This window comes from Bacillus rossius, chromosome 2, assembly GCF_032445375.1.
Source record: "Bacillus rossius redtenbacheri isolate Brsri chromosome 2, Brsri_v3, whole genome shotgun sequence".
In the NCBI taxonomy this organism is placed as follows: Eukaryota; Metazoa; Arthropoda; class Insecta; order Phasmatodea; family Bacillidae; genus Bacillus; species Bacillus rossius.
The window spans coordinates 126,854,056-126,868,393 of record NC_086331.1 but is presented as its reverse complement, the minus strand read 5'-3'; the positions used below and the strand labels follow the sequence as shown (position 1 = coordinate 126,868,393).

Sequence of the window (14,338 nt, the reverse complement as noted above, 5' to 3'; positions counted from 1 at the left end):
CCTGACTTAACGAAATGCTTTTTTTTACTTTGGGGCTTTACGAAAGATTGTGTCTACGTTCCGCCGCTATCTAATGATTTTTCATAGTCGAGATACAGAATTGAAGAGATTATTGCTTCCATTGGACTTTTGGCTGGATGTGTGTTGTATAACTAAAGGTGCACATATTGAACGTTTGTGAGTCTACCTTCGATTTGATGTATGGTTGGTTGTAAATAGTCTAAATTAAACTGTTATAATGTACTATTGAAACTGGGACATTATTTTTCGGACATATGATATTATTGCGTTTTTGCATTTTAGGACATGTCCAATATTTATGAGCAATTTTGTAGCACAATAAAATTTGGTAGATGCAATAAACTAAACAAACCTAACGACAGTAATTATCGCGTATAGTGGTTTTTTGTACCACCGAGACAACCTAAATTCGATGTACCTAATAGTAGAGGCAATGGAAGTGCGTCTTTTTCTGGACTCTGCACGAGAGCGAAGCTCGGTGCGTGCAGAGCACATGGGTCACGAGGTTATCATCGCCATGGCAACAGTACAGTTAGACTGGTATTCCAAGTCACAAGAATAAGGGTTTACTGAATATGCGACACCTGTACCCTAACCGTATTCCTATTGCACGATAGGACACGGCTAGTCCCTTATTTTTAGGGAACGGATTTCGGTGTCCTATCCGTGACCTATCTGTTGCCCAAATTCCGCGCATGCGCAGAGCTCACCTTTTCGTCGATTTCGTCAAGATGGCGGACCCGCTTCTAGTTCCATTAACTCGTAGGTTGTATAGCGATTTTTGTGATCACAGGAGGAGACGTACCAAACGTGTTGGTGTGCGAAACAATCCTGGAATACATCTCGTACACTTGAATGGTCATAACAAGATTTAATCGCAACTTAAAAAGTACTTGAGATATTTGGAAATGCGGTTTTATTTGTGTGCGATGGTGCGGATGTCTCTAGTATTTTTGCTGTAACAATTTTACCCATGGTTGCGAAAGGTCCGTAAAATAAAGCGCTAAAACCAATTTCTAGCCTCTCGAAGGGCACCGCTTTTGAAACTTTTCCAATTTGTTTCCTTACTGGAATTCGGGTTTGACAGGTTTTGGAATACGGCCCGCGAGTTGGGGTGCGGTTGTATAACATCAATGCAGTGATTAATCGCTACCTTGCCCGAACGTCTTTAAAATCGCCCTCAGCGGCACACACACTGCTATGTTGTTTTCTGATGAAGAGGAGCAGTTATTTTTCACGGGAAAAAAAATCTAATTGCTCATTAGACTGCAGTAGATTATGGCTGTGCCAGCGGTGTTTTCGCAGTAATTGGTGGCCATATGCAAGAGATACCATTGCCGCATTCGGTCAGGCAATTGAGAACGAGTTTGCTTCCCCATAAAATTACTGCAAATTGTGTGCTGTTAGTGGACTTGTACACACGAAAGAAACGAAAATTATCACGAAACACAGACGATGATACAGAGTTTAAACACACAACTAGTCTCGAAATTAGTTTCGCAAAAAAAAAAAATACACGCCCCTACTGAAAAAAAAATCTTTTTTCTGATCGGCTACTAGAATGAACCAATGGCGATCGAGATGGAGAATTGAGGGTGCATAGCCCCTCTTGACGATGAAAAAAAAATCATTCTCACACTGAGTTACCAAAACTTCATGTGACATATTGTGAGCTTTAATTATTTCAATGAAATCATTTTATGGCTGCGGTGGTTATAGAACTTTGTGAAAATAAACATTGCCGAGACTCGTAAGGTCAGTTTGCACAGTCGTAACTTGAAAAAATTGAAGGTTTTCTTCCATTTGAATTACCTGCAGAGTTCTTGCTTGAATTTTCCTTAACAGATATGTAAGCAAGCCAAACGGTCCCATCTTTAATATCTTCTTTGTTGGTTGCAATAAACTATTTGGTCAACTCCAACTGCTTTGGGAAGAACTTTGGACAGTAAGTTATACGTGTTTTCAACTTATATTTACGTGATGAACCTGCAGGTGAAGTTTGGCGGTGGAATTCGGACTCATCGTGTTAAGGGCTCGCTCGTGACAACACTACTTCAAGAATGTAGCTTGATGCAGGCCAATCCCGCTGCTAGTAATCTCGCAGGGATTGTATTTTGCTCGCGAAAGTGTCCCAAAACCGTGTTCGTGGGTTCGGAACACCACAGCTGATCCTGGCTGATAGCGGCGTGGTGGCTCAGTGAAAGCTGGGATACCACCCCGGCCCGGCCATCTTGGTTTCAGTTCTCCACCGCCTCGCTCCCTGCCGTTGTCGAGGAGGTTGGCAGCAGTGGCTCTAGACTTTGCAGGAACCTGTTGTGGAGACTCTTTTGGCCCGGAAAATTTTAATAATATTTACTCTTTCAAAAAAACCTTTTGAACTCAACCTGCAACATAAATTCCGACGAAGGTTTTCAGTTTTATAAATGCTTACAATTAAATTTCTAGTAGAATCACGTCATTATAACTATGTGGCAATAAAATATTTTGAAATTTTTCTATAACGAAATAATGAATTAAAATAGGTATTGACAAGCACATTATATCAAAAAATAACAAGAATTAAATTTCCTTTTCCCCATTAATGTGCATAGGCCTATATTAAACAGAACACTAGATGAACATAAATAAAGATTAATTAAAAGCACTGGTGTGGGGTCCCGATAAGCACGGAAAAGAACCATAATTTTTTATACATTGTGATCACTTCCTTCATTCTCCGTCGGCTTAATGACAGTGCAAAGAAAAACAGTACCAGTGGGTATCGAACCCGAGCCGGCAGATTGCCAGGCCATGCGTTTGATCACTAAGCCCCGCACCTGACGTAAAGCAATTGTAAACATATTCCTAAAACAACATTTCAACTTAACTAACAAATTCGGAAAAAAATTAAGGCATTGATACAGATACTGCATATACCAAGCACCCAAACGAATGAAAAAAAATAGTAATATGGGAAAAAAATTCAGACATTGAGACGGAATTAGAATTAATATATTTCATACGAACACAATTTAACACAATGTTAATTATGGGTTCAACTACTACTAGCGCCGTTAGTTCGCAGGCCGCCGCCAGCTTCACTATGCCGACGAGACACGCCAAGGCAAAGGATAGGAAGTTTCCAGACGTATTTATATGACCGTTGTCGTGGTTAAAATAACACAGTGCTTCTCCCTATAACACATTTTTTGGAAACTTTTGTTTCCTCTCATGCGTGATCTGTTCTTTTATGATTGCAACTACAGAAAGTCACCGACAGAAGTGCTATATGTAGTCTTTTGAGTAAACCCAAGAAACTGCTAGGGTTGACAGCGCTCCCTTTCGACGTATTTTATACACTTCTCTGAGAGCAAAGGCATGGTACTCATTCCATGGTGTCTATAAGAAATTATGGCAGATTCCCCTTCGTCATTAAAACTTATAGTAGTCTTCCATTAAAGTACTTTTCCGCAAATGTTTCGAAGAGGCCAGGGGGATTCGGTCATTGTGGTAGTTTTCCATTATGGTACTTTTCCTCATGTTTAGAAGAGGCCAGGGAAAATTCTGCCACTGTGGAAGATTTCTATTATGGTGCTTTTCCTTCTGTTTCGAAGAGGCCAGGGGGAATTCTGTCATTGTGGTAGTTTTCCATTATGGTACTTTCCCCCTGTTTCGAAGAGGCCAGGGGTAATTCTTCCATTTTGGTAGTTTTCCATTGTGGCACTTATCCCTCTTATCCCACTTATGCCTCTTACCGCGATTAATATTAGTTTCAATAATTGCAGATTTAGGCCCTGTCACACTGTCAAATATTTGTCTTCAATATATTTGACAATATAGTTGAAGGGGAAGTATTGGTTAGAAAGTAGCTTCTAATTTTCTCCATCAATAAATTTGGACAGAGTACCTCAAGTAGGTTCTAAATCATGTCACACTATCACAGTTAATTTTTTTTGTCTGAGTTATCTATAACTTTTCAATTGTAATTTCAATTTTGAAACTAAATAATGTGTCATGGTGCTGGATGGAATTTTTGTATTTGTGCGTTTTTAATTTTTTTAAAAGTGTATAAATTTTATTCACAAAAAAATTAGTTATATAATCATATAAATATTAAATGTTTTTTAAATTACCTACGCATAAAATGTTATTGCATGTGAAATTCGTATAAACATTATTTTAGTTATTTCTTCGCCATTTAGAGATTCGTTGTGACGGAAACAGATGTAATTTCATTTTATGCTAGGCACGATTTTGATTGGCCGATAACATCCAACATATTTTATAATCCATCCACTAAGCAAAATATTTTATGGAAACTCAAGTCAACCAACTTGTCATCCAAACATGGCTGCGTTAGTGACGTTTTCGGTGACGTCATAACCCTCCATATTTATTTGACACAACATATTGGAAGGTGCTGGGAGCGAAAATTTGACAGTGGGGAAGGAAGTTACTTTAAACAATGTTTGACCACGTGAAGTTTCTGACATACTTGGTTCCTCTGCATATGGACCTGAGCAGGGTGCTCTGGCCAACGATAGTTCTAGCATAAGTAATGTGAATCAAGCGGTGGTAGCACATGATTTGTAGTGGTATAGTACGTTTATGACATATGTGGCTTGATTTTTCCATTTGTTTGGTTCTATGGTGTGTGTTTTAACAGAGGTTTGGTTTATTATATCTGAACTGCATGTAGATAAATATTTATGAGCTATATCTGTTTGGTTATAAATATTTATTGAAAAAAAAATTATGGTCATTAAAAACATCTATTTTTCCTTCATCGTGCAGCATAAAGTTGTCATTTAAATGTTATTATCTTAATCGATTAATAAAGGTCAAAAGTGTTTTCTTACAATAGGTTTTCCAGTGCTCACCTTTAAATTTAAACTAATGTTTTAATATAAAGTTATGAGAATACTATAAGACAAACTTTGTGCTATGTAATACTTTTCTGTTTGGTTTTCAGTTGTGACTGGAGCCACCGACGGAATAGGGAAAGCGTATGCCCTAGAACTGGCGAAGCGTGGACTGAATGTTGTGTTGATCAGTAGATCGGCCGACAAACTTCTTCAGACTGCAGAAGAAATCGGTAATATGAACTTTACACTCATTTTCGTACGTATATAATTTTAGTCTGTTTGAGTAGTCAAGTTTTAAAGAAATTTAAACGTTCATTCAAAGATTTTTTACCTGAAGCATTTCTTTTAACGTACAGAAAATCAGTCTTTTGATTCTATAATCAGCTAATACAGTTCAAGTTAGCTTGGCATAAAAAATAAATTTAAGCATAATAATTTTAAAATTATTAATATTTATTCATAATGAAATGAATTTTGGGTAGGTAGGCCTACATGTTATGCATTAAGTAATAAATTAATGATGTAGCTGCATCAAACGAGCTTCATAAGTTTTTCGCATCGGTGGTAGCGTAACGGAGATTTGCAAAGCACATTCTCCTTGAATGCGTTTTCTGCGGCTTTGAAGCATAGGTGCAGGCTGCGCTCGGACACCGTTACCTCCATTTAGCATTATTGTTACTCTAACAGTTGTACCACTTAGTTTATTTATTCACACCACAAACCATGGTCCTTGTGTTCATGTTACCTGTGGGCAGGAGTTGAGCTTTAACGTTAACCTTAAAACCCTCTATATCGCCACGGGTTAAGTATTAAGGATACACTTATGTGCAGGTTTTGTATTTGGCATTGAATAATCGATTTATATGCAGTAAGGAAACTAAACATAATGCAAGCAATGTTAGGTATTTTAACTTGTGACTTCCCACGAAAACTGCATGAGCGTAGCTTTCGAAAGAGCATATCACATGCATATGCACCGACTGTAAGGGTCCAAAGTGTTTGTTTGACCTGCTTCCAACCCCCTCATTCATTATCAAGAGGGAGCTCAGCCTGTTTAAACTAGTAAGAAATAGATTAATTAAAAATCATAAACATAAAAATTTATTTTTTTGGACTGGCAACCTAACGAAAACTTGTATATCTTTATTGGAATAAGAGAAGTCTCTTCACGATGTTATGTAACACCGGATTCTTCAGCTAGTATTAACTATGATATAATGTCCTGATGCATACAAAGCAAACTGTCGATTTAACAAGCGGTGGAAATGCCACTCCCGCTTGCAGATAACCTCCGCCTGACTCCGAGTGCACTGTCCTGAGCCTTCTCGCCGAGTCGAGAATGGTTAGTTTCTCTGGGAACAACTGCTTGCCATAGACGGAGCTGGTGGCATCCCCCCTCCCCCCTGGCCCCAGTTGGCCACGCGAGGGACACACCTCCTGGCAGGATAAATGATAAATGTGCGGAGTTTAATTTCACCGTACGACAATTCTAGAAGTTTTTCAGCGTTGACCTATGTATTTCTATATACAATTTATTTATTTTTTCTTATGAATTACACACGAGCCATAAAACAGTAGAACCATGATTTAGGGAAATATTTTCTACCTATGTTCCGAACTTATAAAAAGCATTATAAAATTTAGTGACAGGTTCATACATCTTTTCCTGATCAGCTCAAAAATACATGATGGTTTTATCTGTTATGAGAAGCTGTAAATTTTCCTACACAAAAAGAACTGCAATCACGTCCGGGAGACAGCCTCTTTAAGTCGATAGGAAAGGTCGCATCGCGCATGAAATGACGATAAAATATAAACAATGATATAATCTGAACAAATTGACAGAATACGATCGGTTTGGTTTTGTCGGCTATATACTTTTCTTACGGAAACCTGAATAGGTATATGATTTTAATAATTTTACAGCCAATTTTTTTCTTCATATTTGTTTCTTTTTTTATTCAAGCCCTTATTTTATGAAAAACAATAACTCTCTTCTCAAACATTAAAAAAATATATTATTCATGCTCGCTCATTTCAACTGATTATCCGCCATCTTGCATAATACTTGATTAGGCTTTTGGACATACGCCATTGCTATGCATAGCATAGCAATGGCGTATGTCCAAAAGCCTACATCAAGTCATGCACTCCCATTGCACAAATCTTTCAAAGATAATTGCATAATACTATAATATTTTGGCATATATACAATTTTGTAACGGGATTAGACTGAAAGAGACATCAATCCACAAAAACGTATGTGCACAAGGGGAATAGTTATCCTTACCGTGAATACCGCTTATGCCCTCTGACTACGCCTTCGAATTCAAGCGACAGCAATTCCGTTTTAAAGTCTGCTTCGAAATGACCATAAATAAATCACAAGGCCAGTCGGTAAGGTGGAAGGCATCAACCCAAGAGAGGATTGCTTTTCACACGGACAGTAGTTCTACTTGGCCTGCTCTTGAGTGAGTTCCGACAACAGTCGGCGACTTTAGCGCCTGAACCACAAATGTGGCACTCAAAAAGTTCTTTATTAAATTCTAACTTCCTGTCTGAAGCTTTGTGTGTGTGGACTACATTGTAGAGTTTGTTTGCAAATACTACTCTACTCATAATTTCGAAAAATAGTGGACAGATCGTGTACTTCTTCTGTCTTCATCTGATTTAGAAAAATCTTCCCATAACTCCCTTCCCCAAACCTTGATTTATAATTCGGTACTAGTTGATGTAATTTTGTGCACTTAAAAACGTTTAAAATAACAGTAAAACGACTGTCTAAAATCAGTTTTTTAAATATCTTTAACCTACGAAAATCCCATGCAATGTGATGTTTTTTTTTCCTTCTTTCATTACTGAATTGTATATTTCTTTGCAGAGTCGAAGTTCCAAGTGAAAACAAGAACTATTTCGGCTGATTTCAGTAAGGGCCAGCAGATATTCAATGAAATAGAAAAACAGATAAGTGATATCCCAGTGGGAATTCTAGGTAAGTGTGACAAATTTCAAGTTTAATACTTACTGCATATATTTACAATTGTTTATCATGGGGATAGGTGATTGTGAATAAATTCTGCTGATACCTACACCCTACAAGTGGATGTGTACCACTTCAACGCTTAGTTACAAATTAATCTTTTTTTCATCGCTTTCCCAATAAATTGCAGGAGTGTGAAACCATAACGCGTGTATGTTATTGCAGTTAACAATGTTGGACGTCAGTACAGCTATCCGATGTACCTCGGCGAAGTGCCTGAGCAAGAACTGTGGGACATATTAAACATCAACATCGGGGCAACGACCATGATGACTCGAATGCTGTTGCCACAGATGCAGAGAAGAAGAAAAGGGGCAGTCGTCAATGTTTCATCCGGCTCTGAGCTTCAACCACTACCATTCATGACTGTTTATGCTGCTTCCAAGGTAGATGTTTTTGACATGCAATGTTATTTACACGTTTGAATTAAATAATGGGTGGCGTAATAAAAAACTAACTTTAATTTTGCGTGAAAATAATTAAGAGAAATAAAATAATAAAAGGACTGGAGTGATATCAGCAATACCTTGGTAAATTATAAATTAAATTGATTAAAACGTTAAATAAATATTCTGTATTCGATATTAATATTAACACGTGCATACAATGAATTATTTATTTTAGTAAAATAATTGAGATAAATTTTAATAAATATTGAAAATCAAAAAAATGCTGCATTTTTATTACATATTAATGTAATAATTTATAATTCAAATAAATTACACTTACGGGAACAGAACCTCACTTGAAAATAATTTTAAAATGTTTATAAACGCAATTTATATTACAAATATTGACAATAAATTAATGTTTTTAATTATATGGACTAATAGACTATTCAGTATCAATCACAAAAGTATATAATTCAAAACCACGTATATAGTTTTTATTTGTATGTAGCCTTTTTTCATAATGTCAATGTTTGTTGCATGTTGCACGCGCATCGTAAAACTTCATTGTCGTCATGTTTTCATAACGCGCCTAAAGAAGTATAACTTCAAAAATAATATGTATTGTTTAATCGATAGGTTTTAAGTTTTAGTAGGCCTATATTACTAAGAATACTAGAAACTAGAAATTAATTGTTGTTCATCATACTGGTGGCCACTTGAATAATTTTGGGCTTTTAAGTAGATCCTGAACTATGAAATATTCTTGAACGGTTTTGCTGTATGGATAGACAAATTTATTTCAGTTTTTAGTTAGAAGACACATAAAAATATTATTTAAAAAAAATTTTTAAGAATGAAAATTAAAATCTTTTATTACTTCTCTTGAACACTTATCTATTTGCATGCTCTCCCATAATATCCTGACGGTGACCAATTTGAAATACATTAAATATATTCTCAAATATTAAAAATTATTTACTTTTCGTTCACTCTCTCCCATTTCGCCTGATTATCGGCCCTCTTGCCTAATACAATAATATTTGGCACTTCAGCTTTCGTATTAATTTTTTACATCTACAGAATATATAATATTCGGAATATAAATTGTCAAATTTTTTCTAAAAAAATAGATAGTATGTATTCGATGACCTGAAAGGATTACTCGCGTCATTGAGTGTCGTATCTCAAAACACTTTTTTTTTTGTGAAAATATCTGAAATGACATTCCCTTAAATCTATATGCATTAAAAAAATATCGCTAGAGGATTTTGTGATTGTAATATGTAGGGACCAGAAAAATTCTCGTTTTCAATGACCTCTAGGATAGACTCCATGATCCTCTATGTACTTGTGCAGATTGCACCTGCTGATTGGCTACTAACTCGTGACACGTGTTAACTGGGAAGCTTGTGATTCGATACTTCTTCTGTCGAAAGTTTTTCATTGGTCCAGAGTCCTTCAGATAAACTGTGGTCCAATCACTGAAGCAGCAAGAAAGGCAAATGTATTTGGATTCTAGTCTATCGCGAAATGAACCCGCGAATTTTTCAGGTCTCTAGTAATATGTACCACTTATTAAAACACACCGCGCATTTGCTGAGAATTCATTAAGACAAAGAACGTAGATCACCACTCTTAAGAATACAATAGCTGCTCTAGTTCAATTCTTGGTGGATAAATAAAAAGAAAACATATTTGTAGAAACTAGGAAGCCTCTAATAGCACTGTGATCATAACAATATATGTATAACGCTTAGGCTGTGGAATCGAGTCACACATCAGGCTTTGGCGTACCTAGTGTTAGTTAGAAAACCGCTGTAAACGTAAACGCAATGGTAAATAGTCTATAAATTAAAACATTATTGAATTTTCATCGTACAAATGTACTTATAACACCAAAGTCGAGATAATCTGCTTAAGCCTTGACCGTACTATAAATGTTGCGTCGCAGCCCAAGCTATGCCATTCAGCAGACTTATCACCTAACAAGCTTGAAGAGCACTTGAAGAGTCAAAAAAATATTAAATATCATTTTAGTTTACCAAAGGGCTGTTTTTAAATATTGAAAAAAAAAGTGTGTGGTTATTTGCACTGTTTGGTTGTATATTAAATCTTTTCTAAACTTACAGTTTAATGGATAAATGAAAATTTTTGTTCTTATTTCTCTTAATCTTAACGTAACTTACATTAATTATATTGTATTTACCCGGGATTAAGTGTCAGGCAAGGTGGTGATCCCATTAACTTAGCCACGTGTAAAAAATAAGGCAAGTTAATAAATATAATTTTTATTAAATAAATTTTCTAATACCCTCGGTAGTTGAAGCGATCTGGTGTCGATGAAAACACTGGAGTATATCGAAAGAGGGAAAAGTGGTGAGGTGTTTTGTCCGGGTGCTGCCGTTTCCTCCGTCAAATTTGTTAATTTGTTCCTTCTCTAGTGAACTCGACGTCTACGAGACGTTAAACCCCGATCCAGAAATTCCAATTTCCTCGGTGCAAACTGAACCAATCAGCCGATGACAATGTTCGAGTTAGTCGATCCAACTCGTTGCCATACAAGAGCAAGCTCTCCGTATTAAGATTTCCCCATATTTTACTATAAGGTTGACACGAGAAAATTTTTTTACAGAAATAAAAATGCAGTAAATGTGGGAAATACAAGAGTAAGTGAAAAACAGAAAAAGAGAGGAAAAAATTCTGAAAAAACGTTTTAGGATAAGAATTAAGGAAGAAAAATATATCGTGTACAAAATAATGGAAAAAAGGGGGTTGTCTGTAAAGTCGGTTTACGGACGATAATTTTACGTGATAACGTCATGTAATTTTTTTTAAATTGATGCTCTTAAAAAGCCGCGCATTAACCTGTTTGATATTATAGAAGATTTTCTCGCACGGTGGTTGGTCGGTTCTTGCACGCTCGGCTCAGGTGGAACTTGACAATGAGTCATGCTTTTCCGTGCGTGCAACCGGCGTTCATCGATTTATAAGACGTTATCACGTCAAAAAAACAGCAACACATAAGTGAAAAAAAAAGATCTGCCTAACTGATAGATGCTCCTACAGACATAAATAAATAAATGTATGCAATTATCTGCCTGAGAAACAGACACCAGAACATACACGTTGTAACATCTGCCAGCGAAGCAGGCATCTAAACATACCAGTGGGAACATCTTCCTGTGAAGTATAATGAAGTCGAGGAAAATTTGATTACCTGAATCTAAGGTTTTTTTTGGACTACTTTTCCCTATGCTTCTATGTATAATTTTGTCGTGTATTATTTATTATTTATGCTCTGGTATGTATAGATTGAAATCTGATGGCGGAAATCATGCTTGGTGAAAAATTAGCATCACTTTTACGTCGAGAATGAATGAGTTTTGGTTTTTAGAGACTTAACACGATGTTATTTAAGTGTTTTAAGTTTTCACACAAAAAATATTTTTGAGATAGTTAAATTTAATTTACCTATTGTATTTAATTGCGTGATTTTGTTCTTTTAGGTCTTCGTCAAAAGTTTCTCTGAAGCAATTCGCTTTGAATATGAACGGCATGGAATCACTGTTCAGCATCTATCCCCCCTCTTTGTCAACACTAAAATGAACGCCTTCAGTCATCGGCTGCAGAAAAGTAGCTTGTTTGTGCCCGACGCGACGACCTATGCCTACAACGCTATCGAGACTCTGGGGAAAGTGAACTATACTACTGGCTACTGGGCACATGGACTTCAGGTTTGTGCAAATAAATTCTTATTGTAAAGGAATAAGGTTGGAATCAATAACTTTAAATCATAAAATCAATTTTGTCTTACGAAATTGTTTATGTAATATTTATAATTAAAATAAACAAGTGTTTGTTTTCTTAATTAGAAAAAAATCTAAAATATATAGTTCAATGTCCATTGTTCTAGAAAAATTAATTTACTAAAAATAATTGTTTATTTTACACTGAGATAAATATCTTTAAACAATTCAACCATTGCCATCTGAATATGGGTTTAGTTAGATTTTGAAGAAACACTTAATATTTTTTAGTCGTTACCATGGTGAATTCCGGAGAATTTCTACCTATTTTTTTATTTCATGGAAACTAGACCATAAAACCATCCGTAACTAATATATATGTGTAAATATTACTATTTTAGTCCCGTAAACTGCCGTCATTTGCATGAATTACTTCCAGACACACACACACACATATATGAAAAATCTCTGTGGAGTTTGTTAATGGGCAATATAAAACCAAGGGTGTATAAATTAGGATGTTTTTAAGAACCTACAAACCATTAAAATTCCATTGATATAAAAAATATTAAATACATGCAACGTTAATACACCTTTTAATATTAGTACCAAAAATGTTTGTCTAAAATGTTTTATGATAACATCAACCATTTAATCAAGGGGTAAGAAAAATGGACGTTGAAAAGACGAAACAAATTTATTACTCTCTTAGTAGGAGCCAAATCCCCAAATCATTTCAAATTCTTAAAATTCAAATTATTTTCGTGATAGTTTTTTGATCAGATGAACCCTAATTGCAAGGGGTAATCAAAATGTGGACACAGAACTGAATATTAATTACTCCCTTAAACACAAAACTAAGCCCATTCAGAGTTATGAAAATCTTCTAAGTGCTAACCAGCTCGTTGTTACGACAACTGTGGCCCTTAGGCTGGAGCCACAACGCCACGGCAGTCCGACACGCTCACTAGCCAATGAAATGCAAGGTCGCCGTGACGTCAACGCGACGACATACGCGCCCCGACGGCCCGCAAGAAGTTTATTTATTGTCTTTCTAATTTCGTCGTGTCGTGCCACACGGGGGAAAGGAAAGCGGAAACATTACAGAACTAAACTTAAAAAAAAATATATTTACGTGCTTGGTAAATATTTATGCTGAAAAAATGCAATTACGTCTTACGTTTGGGTACAATTTCATATCTGTAGTGTGCCTTCCCCTGTTTATATATTTTTATTTTTTATTTTTTAGAACAGTAATTACTTTCCGTCCCTTATCAACATATCTATAGCTTGTTTCCTTGTATGTAAACTCAACTTAATCTCACTTTGTGCAATAGACGACTAAATGTTATATTGTTATGCACTTCAACTGTCAACAGGAGATAAAAAGGACCTACGCTGTTTTTAGCGCATTCTATGCTGCATTTTATGAACGGATTTGGTTTGGGAAGACTTGCCGATAGCCATAATTGAAGTTGGTCATGTTAATGTTGTCGTGGTATTGTGACCCTACGCTATTGACTCTGTCGTGCGGGAACGCTGTACGACGGCTTGTCTTGTTTGTCGTGTCGTGTCGTCGTGGCATTGCGATTCCAGCTTTAGCGCAAGGGGCGAATACATTTGTTTAATGCTTTGCTTATGGGAGTAAATGATAGTGTTATTTTAATGGAAGTTTTCACCAATGGCACAGCACAGAACGTACCTACCTGTGCTGGGCCAATGTTAGCTCATGAACATGTCATGTTTATGGAGGATATTCTAGAAATTTTACGAAAACGCTAGATCAAATAGAAAAAATTAGAAATATTTTTTCTGAATGAAATAGGCGAAAATTTTCGATCGATTTTTTTTTTCGAATATAGGGTTAAAACATTTAGGGTGGTTTGATCATAAATATCTCAAAATATTTCAAAATATTCATTAATTGTATATGAGTTTCATCTTTGAATATATATATACTGTATAGAAGTCGCGAGTGGATAGGATTTACTCTACGTTTTTCAGAAGCGTATGATGAGCAGCTTGGGAACTTCACCGCTGCAGTGCGCTGCCGTAACGCCCTGTATCGTCTTAGTTGTTATTTACACGTTAGAGCGCAGCACTGTCGCCCGCTGTCATTCCCGCACCCCTCACCTATCATTCACTGCAGCTCAAGGTCGTTCAACTGGAGGGGGAAGGGGTGTTTGAAGAGTTCGACACTTGTCCGCTAGGGACCACCCCAAGTCGATGCCCTAGAGATGGTGGCGATTGCGGCGGTGAATTAACCAACTACCTCAAAACCGTATTAGAATTTTT

The 14,338-nt window shown here is 36.3% G+C and overlaps 1 protein-coding gene across 1 annotated transcript in view; it reads left to right on the top strand.

Moving 5' to 3' along the window:
* Window positions 1-14,338, top strand: part of LOC134529794 (inactive hydroxysteroid dehydrogenase-like protein 1) — a 59,214-nt gene that overhangs the window by 36,065 nt on the left and 8,811 nt on the right. Inside the window, exons 2-5 of the mRNA XM_063364246.1 lie at window positions 4,973-5,095; window positions 7,747-7,857; window positions 8,071-8,291; window positions 11,804-12,031. Coding sequence (XP_063220316.1) covers window positions 4,973-5,095; window positions 7,747-7,857; window positions 8,071-8,291; window positions 11,804-12,031 — 683 coding nt within the window. The remainder of the gene's footprint in view (window positions 1-4,972; window positions 5,096-7,746; window positions 7,858-8,070; window positions 8,292-11,803; window positions 12,032-14,338) is intronic.